Below are 17,296 nucleotides of genomic sequence, written 5' to 3'. Positions count from 1 at the left end.
ACCGTGCCCGGCCTCTCCTTTCTTGAAGTTAGGAGACCTGGGATCTATTTCTTGTTATGCTACTAACCAGTTATGTAACCTTGGAGTTACTTGGTTTTTTTGCCTCAATTCCTTCACCTGTAGAATGGCTAGGCTGGACTAAATAACCTCTGAGGTCTTTTTCAGCTTTAGGATTTTGTGTTTCTATATGGTAACTAGACAAGATAATCAAAAAAGGAGCAAGACTGGGAAAAAAAGAATAATGAATCTTATCTTGGAAAGGCCAAATTTCAGGTTCCTGTGATACATCTGGGTATAAATGACAAGAACAAATTGGAAGTAGAAGTCTGGTCCTTGGAAGAGAGCTGGGAGTGAAGGTATAGATTTGGAAGCCTGTCAATAAACATTAATTGGAACAACAAGAGTTTTGTGACCAGCTAAACCAGTTGTGAATGAACAGATTATGTATCAAAATGAATTAGAAACAGTTAAATTCAAAATTGTAATGCACTTATATTTGGCTGATTCCATTTTCCTTTATTCTATGCAATAATAAAGGGCAGGAAAAGCCTGACTTTTTAGTGTTGGCTGAATTCTATGGTGTGAATACTTTCACCATGGCCTATTTTAAGCTACCAACAGGAGGTCACTGAACAGGAAGTTGGGAAGAGATATGCAGTAGCACATTATTATGTAATATTCTAGAGAAACGATAGACATTAATATCCTAAGAACATAGATAATGCTAATGTGGTAAAATAATGAGGAAGTGATACATTTTGAGTATGTACTACTTGGTTTTTAATATAAGAATATTATTTGTGAAACTATAAAGTGCTATACTACATACGGTTAAAAAAATTGTTGCATTTTGTATTTGAAAAAATATTATGTGGTTTTAAGTATCATTTAATAAGGAGGAATTCTAGTGGAAAAGTAGTCACGAGTCAAAAAAATCACAGTGCAATTCCTGCTTTTCTGGGTCAGTTATTGTGCCTCACTTTCCCTGTTAGAGAAATGCTTTGTGTCTTTTCTGAACCACACTTCAACCTGTGTTGAAAAAAATTGTAGAATTTATGAAAACATTTTTACATATCTTGTAAATAGGACTTATATAAATTTAAGTGGTTGTTAAAATTATTCAATGGAACATAACAGAGTTATGTTCATAGTGAAAATTAAAAATTAAAGAAAGTAACAAACACCTATTGTTTAACATCCACAGCTTAATATAATCTCTTTGTAGGCAAAATGTATAAGGATGTTTATTATATTAAGTGGTTAAAATGAAACATCTGGCAACAATTTTTAGATCTCGAAGAATCAGATGACAAAGTGATAAGTCTCAGGGGACTAAGATCATGTTTCCTATTCCTGAAAAAAAGGTTTGAAAAAAATTTTATTCTTTCTGGAAACATACTTATTTTGGTTTCTTCTTCTCTTCTCCCTATCTTGTGAAGTGACACAGAATTTCATGAACTGTTCACAAAACTCTATTTTGGTCTTGGACCTGGGTGAAACATGTGGTTAGAACTGTAGCTGTAAAGCCACCATCTAGTTCAATAAATCTAGACAAACCAAGTAGCTCTGTTGATCATTGTGTTGTAAGAAAAAAGTATTATGGTTGTGATTCTCTCAGTAATACAAGGGAAACTATGAGCAATTTGGCCACTGGTTGAGGAAAAGAACCAATTAGTATATTCTAGACAAGAATGGTGAAGTTTAGGATGGATCAGCCCGCTTCTGACAGATCCCAGCTCTGAGTCATTGTGCAGTAAATGCACATAGAGTTGGCAAGCATGCAAGCCTTCCTGGCATCTGTAGGCTTCACTCAGCTTGTGTCCTGGTTCCTCACTCACACTGGAAAATTAATTTTTTTTAATGTTTGTTTGTCCAGTGTTTTTATATACATATGGCAAGGTTTAACAACTGACCATATTGACTGCCATCCCTTTGAAACTACTAATTCTAATTTATATTCTAAAAACAATTCATTCAACAACTACTTGGTCTATTAACAAACACTCTGCACCAGGCACTGTGCTGTACTGTAAAGGATACAGTTATGGCTAAGATGCTGTCCATGCTTCTTGGCAGGGATACTAGACATGTGTGCAGGTAACTGTCATATAAGGCAGAGGATATAAAATGCAGAGAGAGTGTAGACCACAGGCTATGGTGCTCAGATGTAAGAGTTAGAAACATGTCTACCTGAGGTGATCAGGGAGGGCTACCAGGAAGAAGTGCATAGTGAATGGATAGGATTTCAGACCGTAGAGATGGGGATGGCTGTGAACAATATATAGACAGACAATACAGGATCTTCCAAAGAGGGGTTGGCAGGACCTCAAGAAAGACAATTACCAGACCTCTCTTCCTGTCCCTATAGAGGACATGGTATTTGAGAGTCTGTCAAACCCTCGTAGCACAGTCCCTAGGAAGTGTTGCTATTAAAGATGCTTGTGGTGCATTTGAATGCAATAAAACAATGTTCCATAATAGTTTTGAAGGAAAGCTTTGTTTTTCTCTCCAACAGTTCATTCTACTTGCTAAGTCAGGCTCCTTTGAGTTCACTAAGAGGACATGAAGAATATATGGATATGACTAAAGTCTTCACACTACCTATTAGTCATTGGATGCAGTGCTGTGAGAATGTGAGAAACAGCTGGAGGTGGTACAGTAACACAGCATAGGCCATGTCTATCTCAGATGGATATTTCTGGCTGCCTTAGAGGGTCTGGCTCTGCATATATGTCTTTTCTGTGCTGCTGAGCTAGCTGACTCACAGGCAGTGTTGTAAAGGAGGAGTGGGAAGTGGAAGCTTCATGTGATGTTATCATCCCTGTCACTAAGTCTCTTCCTTCTTTTTAGTACCTTAGAGTGGCAGAGGGATCTGAGCTAGTCCTTTGTGCTTTGCACTTTGGCCTTTAGTAAGTATGTGGCTCACTGACAACTCATTTCCTTTACAGACAGGTCTGTCTTCTCATGATGATGGGTTAAGACCCATCCAGAGGCATCTGGAGAGAATTTTCCTGTGATCACCAAAGCTCCTCTGCCCCCATCAGCGGCAGTAGCTGTCTGCTGGGACTTGTGGTTGGAACACCACTGGTCAGGCCAAGTTCCTTAACTTCCCAATCAGTGGGGGCTTAACCAGCAAAGGACAGGGTGGCAGGGCTCCAGTTGGTGTCAAAATGGAAACCAAAATCACTTTACAACCAAACAAGAATCAGATCTCAGGTGTAAAAATCCTACACAGAAAATGCACAGATATCAGCTGTGATGAGACCTGGAATTTTAACTTGGTAAAATATTTTGCTTTTTCCTTTAGAGAGGAATTTTTAATTTCAGACTTATATCTCCATTATTTTAGGAAGAGAAAGGACAACTAATGGTTGCTTGGCCTAAAAGATTCTGGGAGGAATATGTGAGTCATAAATATTAGCCAAATATCTTTTTGGATATTCTAATATAAACTGTGTAGGAAACTAAGTACTTCATGCCAGGACAAAGCTAGAGTCCTTCTCAGAGCCCTACCCCCCACCCCCCACTTTCTGGATGCTAATCTTATTGGTTGATAGCACCAAGTTTTGGGCTGTGTTGTAAGGAATCACCCAGCTATGGCTACTTTTTGCTATCATTTTCCCTCTTGTTCAGGAAATCTTGTCATGAATGTGTTACAAAGACAGTGAGAGAGAAAAGATTGTATGTTTTATGGAAACCATTATTAGAGATACTAGTGTTAGGGTTATGAACTAAGATCTGGAATAAGGGGGGGAATTTAGAATTGTCATAAAAAACAACAAAGGCTGAGCCCTTGTCCTTTGCAGGGACATGAATGAAGCTGGAAATCATCATTCTCAGCAAACTATCACAAAGACAGAAAACCAAACACTGCATGTTCTCACTCACAGGTGGGAATTGAACAATGAGAACACTTGGACACAAGGCAGGGAACATCACACACTAGGGCCTGTCAGAGGGTGGGGGACTGGGGGAGGGATAGTATTAGGAGAAATACCTAATGTAAATGACGAGTTGATGGGTGCAGCAAACCAACATGGCACATGTATACCTACGTAACAAACCTGCACGTTGTGTACATGTACCCTAGAACTTAAAGTATAATAATATAAAAATTAAAAACAAACAAAAAACAGTCCTCAAACCTGGGGTTGTGTATCATAATAGGAAGAGGTGGCCTCTAGCCCTGGCTTTGCCACTGCTATGTGACTCAAGATAATCCATTCATTAATTCATTCAACATTTCTGGAGCACCCACTCTGTGTCAGACACTATGTTCAGCACTGGGGCCACGTTGTAAGGAATAGATAAAGAACCTGTTCTCCAATCACACAACTTCTCTGAATCCCATTTCTTTGTTTGCAGTAAGAGGGCTGCACTACAATGAGTTCTCAAGACCTCCTATCCCTGCTTCTTGATTCTCTCCCATGGGAACAAAATATGCCCAGAAGAACAATAACAGGGAAAGTGATACCAATATTACATGCTAGACATTATGCTAGCTAATCACTTTTATATACATTGCCTCATTTTGTTTTCTCAAGAATTTCCTAAAATGGGTATTATTATGCTCATTTTCCAGATGAGGAAACTAAGAGTCTAGAGGTTGAGTTGCTTTTTGTTATAAGCAAGAAAGAGGTAGAGCCAGACTCAAAACCAGCTCAGCTAACTCCAAACCCAGCAATCTTCTCTCCTCCTCTGTTCATGTTTTGAAAAGCTCATTCATCTCCCCTGGACTTTGCTCTGGGATACTTATAAAAAGTTTACTCAAGAATTCATGGCAGTACAAAAAAACAAAAACAAACAAAAAAAACACCCTCATTCTTGCCTTACCGGTCTTCTACTAGCTTTCCCTCCTTCCTTACCTACTCAGCTTTTCTTATTCATCCCAAGAGTGATCCTGCCACTTCAGCCAAGACCAGCACTCCCACTGCTTTGCCTCCACTTATGCTTACCTTCCACCTGGAGTCCTTTTCTTTTATTTTGAGACAGAATCTTGCTCTGTTGTCCAGGCTAAAGTGCAGTGGTGCGATCTCAGCTCACTGCAAGTTCCGCCTCCCGGCGATTCTCCTGCCTCAGCCTCCTGAGTAGCTGGGACTACAGGTGCGTGCCACCATGCCTGGCTCATTTTTTTGTATTTTTAGTTGAGATGGGGTTTCACCGTGTTAGCCATGATGGTCTCAATCTCCTGACCTCGTGATCCGCCCACCTTGGCCTCCCAAAGTGCTGGGATTATAGGCGTGAGCCACTGCACCCAGCCTGGAATCCTTTTCACTCTTGTCTGTTGCCAAACTCTGTGCTCTTTCCCAGACTTTATCTTACTCCTAAATTTAATTCATTCATCCCCTCATAGTTGTCCAACACAGTAGGAAATTCAAAAAAAGAGTACCTGAGCATCTCTTTGAAGGAAAATAAGGCACACACAGATTGCAGGAAGAGTTATAAAGAGTCATGGGCCATTTATTAGTTAGTGTTTCCCTGAAAGGAGAAGTCTATGGTAGGAGATGATTCAAAAACTGTCCAAGGGCTTCCTTATGCTATCTTTTCCCCAAAGATGCCTTTTTCTGTTTCTCTTTTTTCTGACTATACATGGTCACTGTAGAAAATTTGAAAACTATCCACTCTTCAGAGATAATCACTATTAGCATTTGGTGTATTTCCTTCCATGATGGTTAATTTTATGTCACCTTGGTTAGGCTATAGTGCCCAGTTGTTTGGTCAAACACCAGTGTAAATGTTGTTGCAAAGGTTTGTTTTGTTTTTATTTTTAAGATGTGATAAACATTTAAATCAGTAGACTTTGAGTAAAGTGGACTCCCCTCTATAATGGGGGTGAACTTCATTCAGTTGAAGATGTTAAGGATAAAGACAGGTCCCCAAGACTGAGGTTTCCTGAAGAGGAGACAGTTCTGCCTGCAAGACTTGCAATGTAGAAATTCTGAGTTTCTAGCCTAGCAGCCTGGAATACCAATTTCGGATTTGCCAGCCCCCACAATCACATGGCCAATTCCTTAAAATACATTTCTCACTCTGTCTCTTTCTCTCTCCATACACACACACATGCACACACTTGGATGTTTGTGTGTGTGTGTGTGTGTGTGTATGTATGTATACTTGGATGTAAGTATATCCTATTGGTTCTGTTTCTCTGGAGAATGCTGACTGATATACTTTCTTTTTGTTCTTCATTTCCTCCCGATTAGCACTTTTCAAACTGTCACGTCTGTGAGTAAATCACCTGTCTTGTTCAAGTGCAGCCTCTAAGTCAGTGGTGGTGGGCTAAGATTCTGTACTTTGAACAAGCTCCCAGGTAATGCCTATGCTGCTGGTCTATGGACCACATTTTGTATAGCAAGGCCTTATATAATCAACTTTTTCTTTTAAATAATATCATGAGCTCAGTTATTCTCCTAAAACATTAACTTGTAACTGTATTGCACTCCATCATACAAATTGCCATAAATTTTTTCAGGCTTTAGAAACATATTTCCCAAAGTCTCTTTAGAAAAATTGTCCAAGTATAATCCCACCCAAAGGCCTGGCTTCTGTAGCACAATAGAAAAATACTAGGAATGTAGAAAAATTGTCCAAATATAATCCAACCCAAAGGCCTGGCTTCTGTAGCAAATCAGGCCTGCATGCTCAGCCCCTGGTTTCAAGGGCTTCCCTTAGCATTTTTTTCTTTTCTTTTTATTTCAATAGCTATAAAAATTCCCTTGGCTTTTGTCTGGATGTTCATATTATTAGTGTCTGCTGAGAAGGGGAACCTACTGAATAGACATAGTTCTCAGAAGCCATTCATACATTCCTCCATTTATTCATGTAATAGTATTACTCAGTTATCTCATCAGTTGTTATAGGCACCATGCTGGGAGCTGTATACAGGGGATTCATTTAATAACTAATCAATCATAAAATGAATATAATTGTAGTTATGATAATTACATGGTGATGTAAGTATATAACAAGAAACTGGTCTAATCCAAGGGTTAGGGACACTTCCTAAGGAAGTGACATTTGAGTTGAGCTCTGGTTGTCCTGGGGCTATGACCCTCAGTTCGCTAACTTTTGGCTAGTCCTTTCTGAATAGGTGGAGGCTCTGATGACAGAACGTTGGAAGTCACCTTTAGTAAAAAGCGGTGCACATGAAGTCTCCAAAGGTCTCCCTAGAGGTCCATTGTAGCTGCTGCTCCTCATTCTCCCTGTCATACTCTTCTGGAGATGACCCTTCAGGGGAGTTCCCCTTCTGTCTGCTTCTGGGCAGCATCTCAATTTCCCTTTACTGAATCTGAACACAATCTCATTTCCTATCTGTGTCCATTTGTTACAGGAAATGCAGTCTAAATAACAAATTATCTTAAGGTAATTCATTATAGGCAAGTATTTTGATCTTTGAATCAGTCATTATTTCGGACACTCTCTGCCACTGCTCTTTCCATTAATGTGGATAATGATAGTTGAAAAGAAAGAAGTCGGTACTACAAAGCTACAGTAATCAAAACAGTATGGCACTGGCATAAGGATAGACTTATAGAACAATGGAGTAGAATTGACAGTCCAGAAATAAATCTATACATTTATGGCCAATTGATTTTTGAAAAGGGTGCTGAGACCATTCAATGGGGAAAAGAATACTTTCTTCAACAATTGGTGCTGGGGCAACTGTATATCCACATGAAAAAAAAGTGAAGTTGGACCCCTACCTCACACTATGTATAAAAATTAACACAAAATGGTCAATAACCTAAATATAAGAGCCAAAATAATAAACCCTTTTGAAGAAAAAATAGGAGGTAAATCTTCATGACCTTGGATTTGGCAATACATTCTTAAATATGACACCAAAAGCATGAACAACAAAAGAAAAAATAGGTAAACTGAACTTCACCAAACTTAAAAGTGTTTATGCATCGAAGCACATGATTTTAAAAATGAGAAGACAACCTACAAAATGGAAGATAATTTCAAATCGTACATCTAATAAGGACTTCGTATCCAGAATATATGAAGAATTCTTACAATTCAACAACAAAAAGACAAACAACCCAACTGAAAAAAAAAAGGCAAATAACTTGAATAGACATTTTCCCAGAGAAGATATACCAGTGGCTAGCAAGTACATGAAAAGATACTCATATCATTATTCATTAAGGGGATGCAAATGAAAATCACAATGGGGCACCACTTGAAGCCCACAAGGAAATTTGTTTTAATGGGAAATAAGTGTTGGTGATGTGGAGAAATTGGAACACTTATAGATTTCTGGTGGGTAGGTAAAATGGTGCAGCCCCTGTAGAAAACATTTTGGTGGTTCCTTAAAAATTAAGCATAGAATTACCATATGACCCAGCAATTCTCCTCCTAAATATATACCCAAAAGAATTGAAACCTGCTATTCAAACAAATAGATGTACATGCATGTAGATATTCAAAATATCCAAAAGATGGAAACAATCCAAATACCCATTAACAGATTAATGGATTTTTAAAACGTAGTTTTTCCATTGAATAGGATATTATTCAGTCATAAAAAGGATTGAGGTGTTCATGCATGCTACAATGTGCATGAACCTCAGAAACATTACACTAAGTGAAAGAAGCCAGGAACAAAAGGCCACATATTGTATAATTCCATTTATATGAAATATTCAGAATAGGTAAATTTATAGAGACAGGACACCGATTAATGATGCCAGAGGCCAGGAGGAAAGGAGTATAGGCAGCAATTGCTTAATGGGTACAGGATTTCCTTTTGGGTGATGAAAATGTTTTGGAACTACATATAGGTGCTGGTTGCACAACATTATGAATGACTAAATAACTTATGTAAGTGGTTAATTTTTTTTAATTAAAAAAAATTTTTTTAAAGAGACAGGGTCTTGCTGTGTTGCCCAGGCTGGCCTTGAACTCCTGGCTGAGGTGATCCTCCTATCTCAGCCTCCCAAGTTGCTGAGACTACAGGCATGCACTGCTCCATCTGGCTTACGTGGCTTATTTTATGTTATATAAATTTTACCTCGATAAAAAATTAAATAATAAAAGAAATCAAGACTAGATTCTTTCTTTCCCTCTTGTGTCTGCCATATTTTATGGTTAATTTTAAAACATAGTAACAAAATTATGATGTATCTTTGGTTATTACTCCCTTGGGTTTTTATCATGCTAATGCATTCTCCCATTATTTTCTACTCTGTACAATTCAGATTTCAGTCCAAGGCTTCAGGTACATTGCAAACAGCTGCACTGGAATTATGCATCTTACCATTAATGACATGCCAACTCTGACGGACAACTGTGTAAAAGTAGGTAGTTGGGAAGTAACTTTTCTTTTCTGTCCCATAAGATAAATATATGTTCTAATGGCTTGAATTACTGAAAAATATGAATGGACTTTTCATTTTAGTTATTTTTAAAATAGTAATAAAATCATTTAAAAGTTTCCACACATGCACATACCCTTGAAAACATTTGAATCCTTAAATATCCTAAGAAACCTTGTTTCACAGTTAGGATTTTTTTTAGTGATGTTATAGCCTAAGCACAAACTTTGAGTTTAGTTCTCCATGCTAAGCTGCCAAATGTAGTAATTTTTTTCAGTAGTCCATTTCTCATATTTTCCGATACTCTTAGTACATGATTTAATTCTGATTCCTCCACATTAGTCAAATGTAGGTGTATTAAAATGTATTGAAAAATCCAGTTTTCTTTGAAATTAGGAAAATTAATAGTTAACATGTCTGTCTCTAATATATTGAAGGAAAAAATGACTTCATTACCTTGCTAAACCTGTTCTGTACACTTGATTAATTTAATCATTTTTTTCTTCTGAAGGCTTTAGTTGAAAAATGCTCTCGTATTACATCGCTGGTTTTCACTGGTGCACCGCATATCTCCGATTGTACTTTCAAAGCTCTTTCTACTTGTAAACTCAGAAAGATCCGATTCGAAGGTCTGTTATATTAAAAATGTGGTTCAGCATTATCGTTTACTTTTACTCTTGTGGCATTCTAAATACAATACTTGTCTTTTCTTCTGTTTTTTAAAAACAGGAAATAGAAGGGTTACTGATGCATCCTTCAAATTTATAGACAAGAATTATCCAAATCTCAGTCACATTTATATGGCTGACTGCAAGGGAATAACAGACAGCAGCCTCAGATCCCTTTCACCTTTGAAGCAACTGACTGTGTTGAATTTGGCAAATTGTGTAAGGTAATGAGTCATTCAGTAATATATTCAAGAAACATTGATTATCTAGTATGTGCCAGGCTCTCTCCTAAGGAACTTATGGTTCTTGGGGTAAACATGAAAGTCAAGAGTCCACGTGTTAAAGTAGAGGTCAGTGCAGAGTTCTGTGGTTATAAGAAAAAGGGGCTCCCAACCCAGGTTGATTATATGGCGTGTAGGGGGAGCTCAGGATATGAGGAATTATGGACCCTTGTAAAATTAAGGAAACTCACAGGAATACTTACAGGCTACCTTTCCTATTGAGGGTTTCCATTGCTAGTTCAGTTAACATGAGCTTTTCCCACATGGACTTTCTGACTTACTTATGAAGAACCAGTCTCATTGAAGGTTTTCCTCTTAGGTACTGGTTAGATTTTTCCTCTGTGTAGAATTTCTGACAAATGGACAGAGGGTGGGTTCTTACTGAAATCCTTTCTTTAGCTGGGCCACTATTGGACTACTCTCCTGGTATGCTTAGGAGCAAATTCTGTGTTTTGTTTTGTTTTATTTTGTTTTGTTTTGTGTTTGAGACAGAGTCTCGCTCTGTTGCCCAGGCTGGAGGGCAGTGGCACGATCTCAGCTCACTTCAACCTCCGCCTCCCATGCTCAAGTGATTCTCCAGCCTCAGCCTCCTGAGTAGCTGTGATTACAGGTGTGTGCCACCCCACCTGACTAATTTTTGTATTTTTAGTAGAGAGAGGGTTTTACCATTTTGGCCAGGCTATTCTCGAATTCCTGACCTCAAGTGATCCACCTGCCTCAGCCTCCCAAAGTGCTGGGAATACAGGTGTGAGCCTCTGCACCCGGCCAAGGATCAAGAGGTTTCTTGCTGAAACCCATTCCCCAGTGGGTAGTTCAGACTCTTACCTAGGTAGAATTCTTATAATCTTATAGGGCCAGATAATAACAAAATAGCATTTGATCCACAAAATAGTACTTGATCCACATTGAAGTTGGCTTTGGAAAAGCACAAGTCAGCATAATAATCTAAGCTACACAGAATCTTTTATTTATTCATTTATATTTTTTAGAGTCAAGGTCTTGCTCTGTTGCCCAGGCTGAAGTACAGTTGCACAGTTACTGTAACCTTGAACTCCTGGGCTCAAGCAATCCTCCTGCTTCAGCCTCCCAAGTAGCTAGAACTACAAGGCACACTCCATCATATCCAGCTAATTTTTAAATTTTTCTAGAGATAGGGTCTCACTATATTGCCTAGGCAGGTCTCAAACTCCTGGCTTCAAGTGATCCTTCCACCTTGGCCTCCCAAAATGCTGGGATTATAGGCATGAGCCACTACACTGGCCCACTACACAGAATCTCAACCTATGTTGCCTGTTATTCAAATGGGGAGGCAGCATGGGTCATTGGGAGCTGGAGGAGATATAAGGGTTTGGAATGGGAAAAACCTGGATTAGGAAATGAGGGCTCCAGCCAAGGGCCAGTGAAGAATTAAAGCCTCCTGCCAACAGCCATGTGAGTGAGCCTAGAAGCAGACCCTACAGCCCCAGTCAAACCTTCAGATGACTGAAGCTCCAGCTGGCATCTTGACTACACACTCGTGAGAGACCCTGAGCTAGAACCACTCTAGTTCACTTCCAAATCCCTGAGGTCCAGAAACTGGGAGATAATAAATGTTTGCCATTTAAGCCACAAAGTTTGGATCAATTTGTTACATAGTAATAACAGTGAGACACACACACACACACACACACACGCTACATACACAAGTGTGTATCAACTAATTCTGTATGTATGAATATGTGAAATAAAACTGAATTTCATTCTTGTATTTCATGTAGGCTTCTGTGGGTTAATTAATCTTTTTTTTTTTTTTGAGATGGAGTCTCACTCTGTCACCCAGGCTGGAGTGCAGTGGTGCGATCTTGGCTCACTGCAACCTCTGCCTGTTGAGTTCAAGTGATTCTCCTGCCTCAGCCTCCCAAGTAGACAGGCGCCCACCATCATCCCTGGCTAATTTTTGTATTTTTGTAGAGATGGCGTTTCACCATGTTGGCCAGGCTGGTCTTGAACTCCTGACCTCGGGTGACCCACCTGCCTCGGCCTCCCAAAGTGCTGGGATTACAGGCGTGAGCTACTGCGCCTTGCCTAATTAATCTTAAATGGAAGTTTTCTGCCTCCAGAAGTAGAGGTGACAGGACACTTCAAAGGGCTCTGCCAAAAATATTCAGATCCTTGATTAAATATATTTTCAACATATTGCTGAGCTCACAAAGAGTAAGAGAAATATCCAGTAACCCTGAATCCCCTGATTCTTTTCTACTGTCTCAATGAACAAATTCGTTGAGATGAATAGTGAATAGCCAGCAAACATAAAAGGTTGAGCAGCTCTGAGCACAAATTTTATGACAACAATTGTCTTTGAGAGAATCAGCTCTGAGCAAGACTCAAAGTAGGGAGGCAGAACCTGAGACTTCTGCAGGGTTTGTACCACTTTAATGGGGACAGAGTGGTCTCAGGTAGGTAATTCCTGAGCTCCTGGAAGAAGTTAGCACAAAGCTTCTCAGGCTAGAGATTAAGACCAAATAGGTGCTCAAAGTCAAAGATTGTCAAAATGCACAAAGATACAAATCACCATGAGAAAGAGTCACAGAAACAGCAAAATACATTTGACCTTCAGATAATTCAGATACAGGAATTGTCAGACATGGATTGTTAAGTAAACATGTATGAAATGTTCGAAGAAATAAAAAATGGAATCCGAAATATGAGGAGACAACCAAACATGATAAAACAATTAGATTTATCTGGGAAAAAAACCTAACTTTTAGAAACAAATGATGTAATGTGGTTATTGAAATAAACAATGGAATGCTGATCAGCAGGTTAGAACTCACAGAGGAGAGAAGTATAGAGCTGGAAGATCATTCTGAAGAAATGACAACAGAGGGAGGATGAAAAAGTATAACATATAGGGTAAAAAGATAAAGCTTAGTATCAGAGTTTTAGGATTTTAAAATGTATATATAAGAGTTAAACCTAAAATAGTAAGTTGGATAGTTAAAGGATATATGTTTTTCTCAAACACACATCAATCCTTTAAAAAATCATCCATGGACAAAATTTAAAAGCAAGTTCCAGCAACTTCCAAACTATTTTTATCAACAAATGGTATTCTCTCACTACAAAGCAATGGGAATCAGCAACAAAAAGATAAATTAAAAATACATATTTAAAAGAATTTAAAAGTAAAAATCCTAAGGTGTCAGAATCACCTGAGGAGCTGAATAAAACTATAGATGCCCGTCAGGCGTGGGTGGCTCACGCCTGTAATCCCAGCACTTTGGGAGGCCCAGGTGGGCAGATCACGAGGTCAAGAGATCGAGACTATCCTGGCTAACATGGTGAAACCCCGTCTCTACTAAAAATACACAAAATTAGCCAGGCATGGTGGCAGTTGCCTGTAGTCCTAGCTACTTGGAAGGCTGAGGCAGGAGAATGGTGTGAACCCAAGAGGCAGAGCTTGTAGTGAGCTGAGATCGTGCCACTGCACTCCGGCCTGGGCGACAGAGCAAGACTTGGTCTCAAAAACAAACAAACAAACATACAAAAAAAACTACAGATGCCCAAGCCCCACTTCAGAGCTATTGAGTCTGAATCTTTAGGGATGAAACCCCAGCTTGTGTATTAAAAAAAAAAACAACAAAACAGCATGGATACTTTTGATATCCAGGTTTGGCCCTAACTGCATTAACCAATTAATTTGGATCATTACCTCAATAATCTTTTCCATTGACTTTTAATCCTTTCTTGACTATAATATGAATTTCTACACACACACGCACGCACACACACACACACACACACACCCTTAACTGCTTTCCTAGGTGCTGGCACACTCCCCCTCTTATAGGTGGAAGGTTGATGGGCACAGCAGGCATCGCATCCACCTACTACGGCTCATTCAGCTGAAACAGGATATCTTTTGCCTTAACTGCTCAGTTCTTTGCAAATCTGAACAAACGGAGGGTGTAACGGATGTCAGCAATCAGCATGTTTTGCTCCCAATGTTCTTCCCATCTGTACACCCACCTGTAGAGCTGTTGTGAAACTGACTCTTAGGATTGCATTGGTGGAAACTCCTGTCATGCTTTATTTGCTGAAATGCTTCTTAGAAGGTTCTAGTGGTTCTCAAATGGAATTAGAAATGAAGATCCCAATGGAAGACAGGGAACTGATGGGCCAAACAGACATCCAGCCATTTATAAAGCAAGATCAACATGGTAGGGGTATGGCACTGACACACAGAAGAAGTTTCTGATTAGGATAGTTTGGGAAGGCTGAGGTCAAGGTCTTCTTCCAGCATCAGGTTTTCTCTGATTCAGAAGGAAAGAAGCCAAAGGGCTCATGCTGGGTTTCCTATCCAGCAAATTGACCTTGTATTTAGTGAAAATTCCTCCAAAATCATGGCAGTAGTTTGACTGTTAGTCTTGGTTCTCACTCTCCTAAGTTTTGATCTTTTTCTTTTGCAGGAAATGGTATCAGGGACTACTTAACTTGATCACTTTTTAACCCAAGAGAAAAAGACCTTGAGGGCCATCTGTCTTATTAAAAATTATGAACAAAGGAACAGAAATAAAATTTTAATTAATACTTCTCCCATTCCTCTCATTTATACATTTTATTACATTAAAATCTATATAATCAAATTTGGTTTTAAAATATTGACAAAATACCAGTATATAGATATTACCTTGCTATTTTAGAAATATATTGGGCATGGTAGCTATTTAATACTATTCTGTATGTTTATATATAGAATCACATGTAAAGTTTTTCTCACTCTTTCCTACAGAATTGGTGATATGGGACTAAAGCAATTTCTTGATGGTCCTGCAAGCATAAGGATAAGAGAGCTAAATTTAAGCAACTGTGTGCAGCTAAGTGATGCCTCTGTTATGAAACTATCTGAGCGGTATGATAAAACAGTCTTTTACATCATATTATTAGTATTGTATATTTGATAATAGGAGACATGAGACACCTAAAAGCAAAGATTTCATGACATTTGGGGGAACATCAGAGATGCCCAGAAGCTGGTTAAATGTTCAGTGAAACCCTGTGAAAGACATTGAAGTCATAGATTGGACCAATTTTTAAATTATATTATTATATTTAAATTACATCTGAGAGGGAGTCGTTCCTGAAATGATGACTATCTAGATATGGGTGGCTTCCTTTTTCAAGGAGATTTTCTCTAATCTCCCTTTTCAAGGAGATTATCTTTACTCCAGCATTTCCCAAGGGGTGTTCTGGCTGGTTAGTTTATTCTTGACTCCCCTCTTGTCAGAGGTCTTGTACAATTCCTGTAGCAAACTTGTAAGGGATAAGTAGGGTTCTTAACTTGCACTTTTAGTGGTCATTCACTATGGTACTTACATGATAGTTTTTGATATGTGACATATTTTTTCCTTGTTAGAAATTGCAATATGAAACTAAATTACAGAAAGAAAGTCATATAATAATCTACTGCCCTTTCATGCAACTTTGTAATGTCAAATTACTTTCTACTTTTAGTCTTACTTTTATGTTGAGTAAAGGAAAATCTTTGCTTCAATACCATTTGTTTTCCCAAGATAATTTTTATATGAAGAAATTGCTTACTGACAATATGATTGACAGCTAAAATTAATTCATGCTGCTTTCTTTTAGCTGCCCTAATTTAAACTACTTGAGTTTACGAAATTGTGAACATTTGACTGCCCAAGGAATTGGATATATTGTAAACATCTTTTCCTTGGTATCAATAGATCTCTCTGGAACAGACATCTCTAATGAGGTAAAAAAAATTCAAAACAGTACAATGACTTTTATTGTTTTCTATAATACAATTATTTGCTATTTTGTAAATAATGGAGAGAACAATGATATGTTTTATTTCTTGTTCTATTATAAAAGTTAAGTTAGGGATATTGTTTCTAGAAGGGTGATAGAAAAGTTTCTTTGTGAATCAACAGTCATGTTTCTCTGTTTAAAAAAATAGCAAAATACGGTATTTTGAAGAAAGTCATGACAGATAAGAGTATGTCATGATAATTTGAGATTTGTTTCATTATAGAAGTTTGGCCAATGTGGAGATAATATATGTTAGATGGCTTAACTATATTTTTCTTACGGATTGCACATTTAATGAGACTACCTGAATGCCTTGAGATCTAAGTCTTTAGTTCAAGACTAAACTCTAGAAATGGCCTCAACAAATCTACAAAAGGATATGGAATTCATTTCCTGCAAGCCGCTGATTGTATTCATTAGGGTTGAGACTCAGGCCACATCCATCTTATCCCTCTGGGACTGCCCCATTTACTAATCAAAAGGAGGATAACCCTGAGAGATTTGCCATGTTTCTGAAAGAAGTAAATGGGCTATAGTTACATAAGGAATATATGGACTTCTCTTGAAAATCCTGCATTTGGAGGGATATAGGAAGATAATATCTTATATCCTATATCCTTCCTATATAGGAGGGATATAGGAAGATATTGGTAGGTAAGGATCCCTCCTCCAACTGCTTGCTAAATCCCTATTCATCCCTGAAATATCAACTGTCTATGAGGGCCTTCTCTGAGAAGCCCTACCTTGCAGGCAAGCAATGGAATTTCTCTGTTTGCATCTCCAGCCCCAGTGCATCCTTTAACATGAACTTTTTCTCTCTAGTTCTCACTGCATTGCAGACATCTGTTATGTGTTTATCCTTCGTCAACATTCGGTGGGGTCTTTTAAATGAAGGACTAGATCTGTTCATTGGCCTAGGTTCTTTCCTTTCTTTATCTATGAATGAACTCGGATTCAGCTTCCTTTCTGCTAGATGACCTCCTCTTCCCTTCCATATCATCCACAAGTGATATGAGATTGTGGGTAGGGAGCAGTACCATGGAGTCAACTCATTATGGCAGGGTCAGTGTCTGGTCTTCTCAATGTTGTCTTCTGTCCAAGCTGGAATTCACTGAGATGTACGAGGGCACGTTTGGTGTTTAGTTTCCCGTCCAGGTGGATCCCTGATGTCTCTTCCCATTTCCAACTCCAAGGCCCCTTCAAGTCTTCAGGCTTC

The 17,296-nt window shown here is 38.5% G+C and overlaps 1 protein-coding gene across 4 annotated transcripts in view; it reads left to right on the top strand.

Annotated features, from left to right (window-relative positions):
• Window positions 1-17,296, top strand: part of FBXL13 (F-box and leucine rich repeat protein 13) — a 271,872-nt gene that overhangs the window by 190,352 nt on the left and 64,224 nt on the right. For all 4 annotated transcript variants that reach the window (XM_003268180.2, XM_030826693.1, XM_003268179.3 and 1 more), the window contains 5 exons: window positions 9,204-9,302; window positions 9,832-9,949; window positions 10,050-10,212; window positions 15,041-15,160; window positions 15,898-16,024. In XM_003268180.2, the coding sequence (XP_003268228.1) occupies window positions 9,204-9,302; window positions 9,832-9,949; window positions 10,050-10,212; window positions 15,041-15,160; window positions 15,898-16,024 (627 nt within the window). The remainder of the gene's footprint in view (window positions 1-9,203; window positions 9,303-9,831; window positions 9,950-10,049; window positions 10,213-15,040; window positions 15,161-15,897; window positions 16,025-17,296) is intronic.

The sequence above is a fragment of the Nomascus leucogenys genome, chromosome 13 (assembly GCF_006542625.1).
Source record: "Nomascus leucogenys isolate Asia chromosome 13, Asia_NLE_v1, whole genome shotgun sequence".
Classification (NCBI taxonomy): domain Eukaryota; kingdom Metazoa; phylum Chordata; class Mammalia; order Primates; family Hylobatidae; genus Nomascus; species Nomascus leucogenys.
This window is presented reverse-complemented; position numbering and strand designations above follow the sequence as displayed.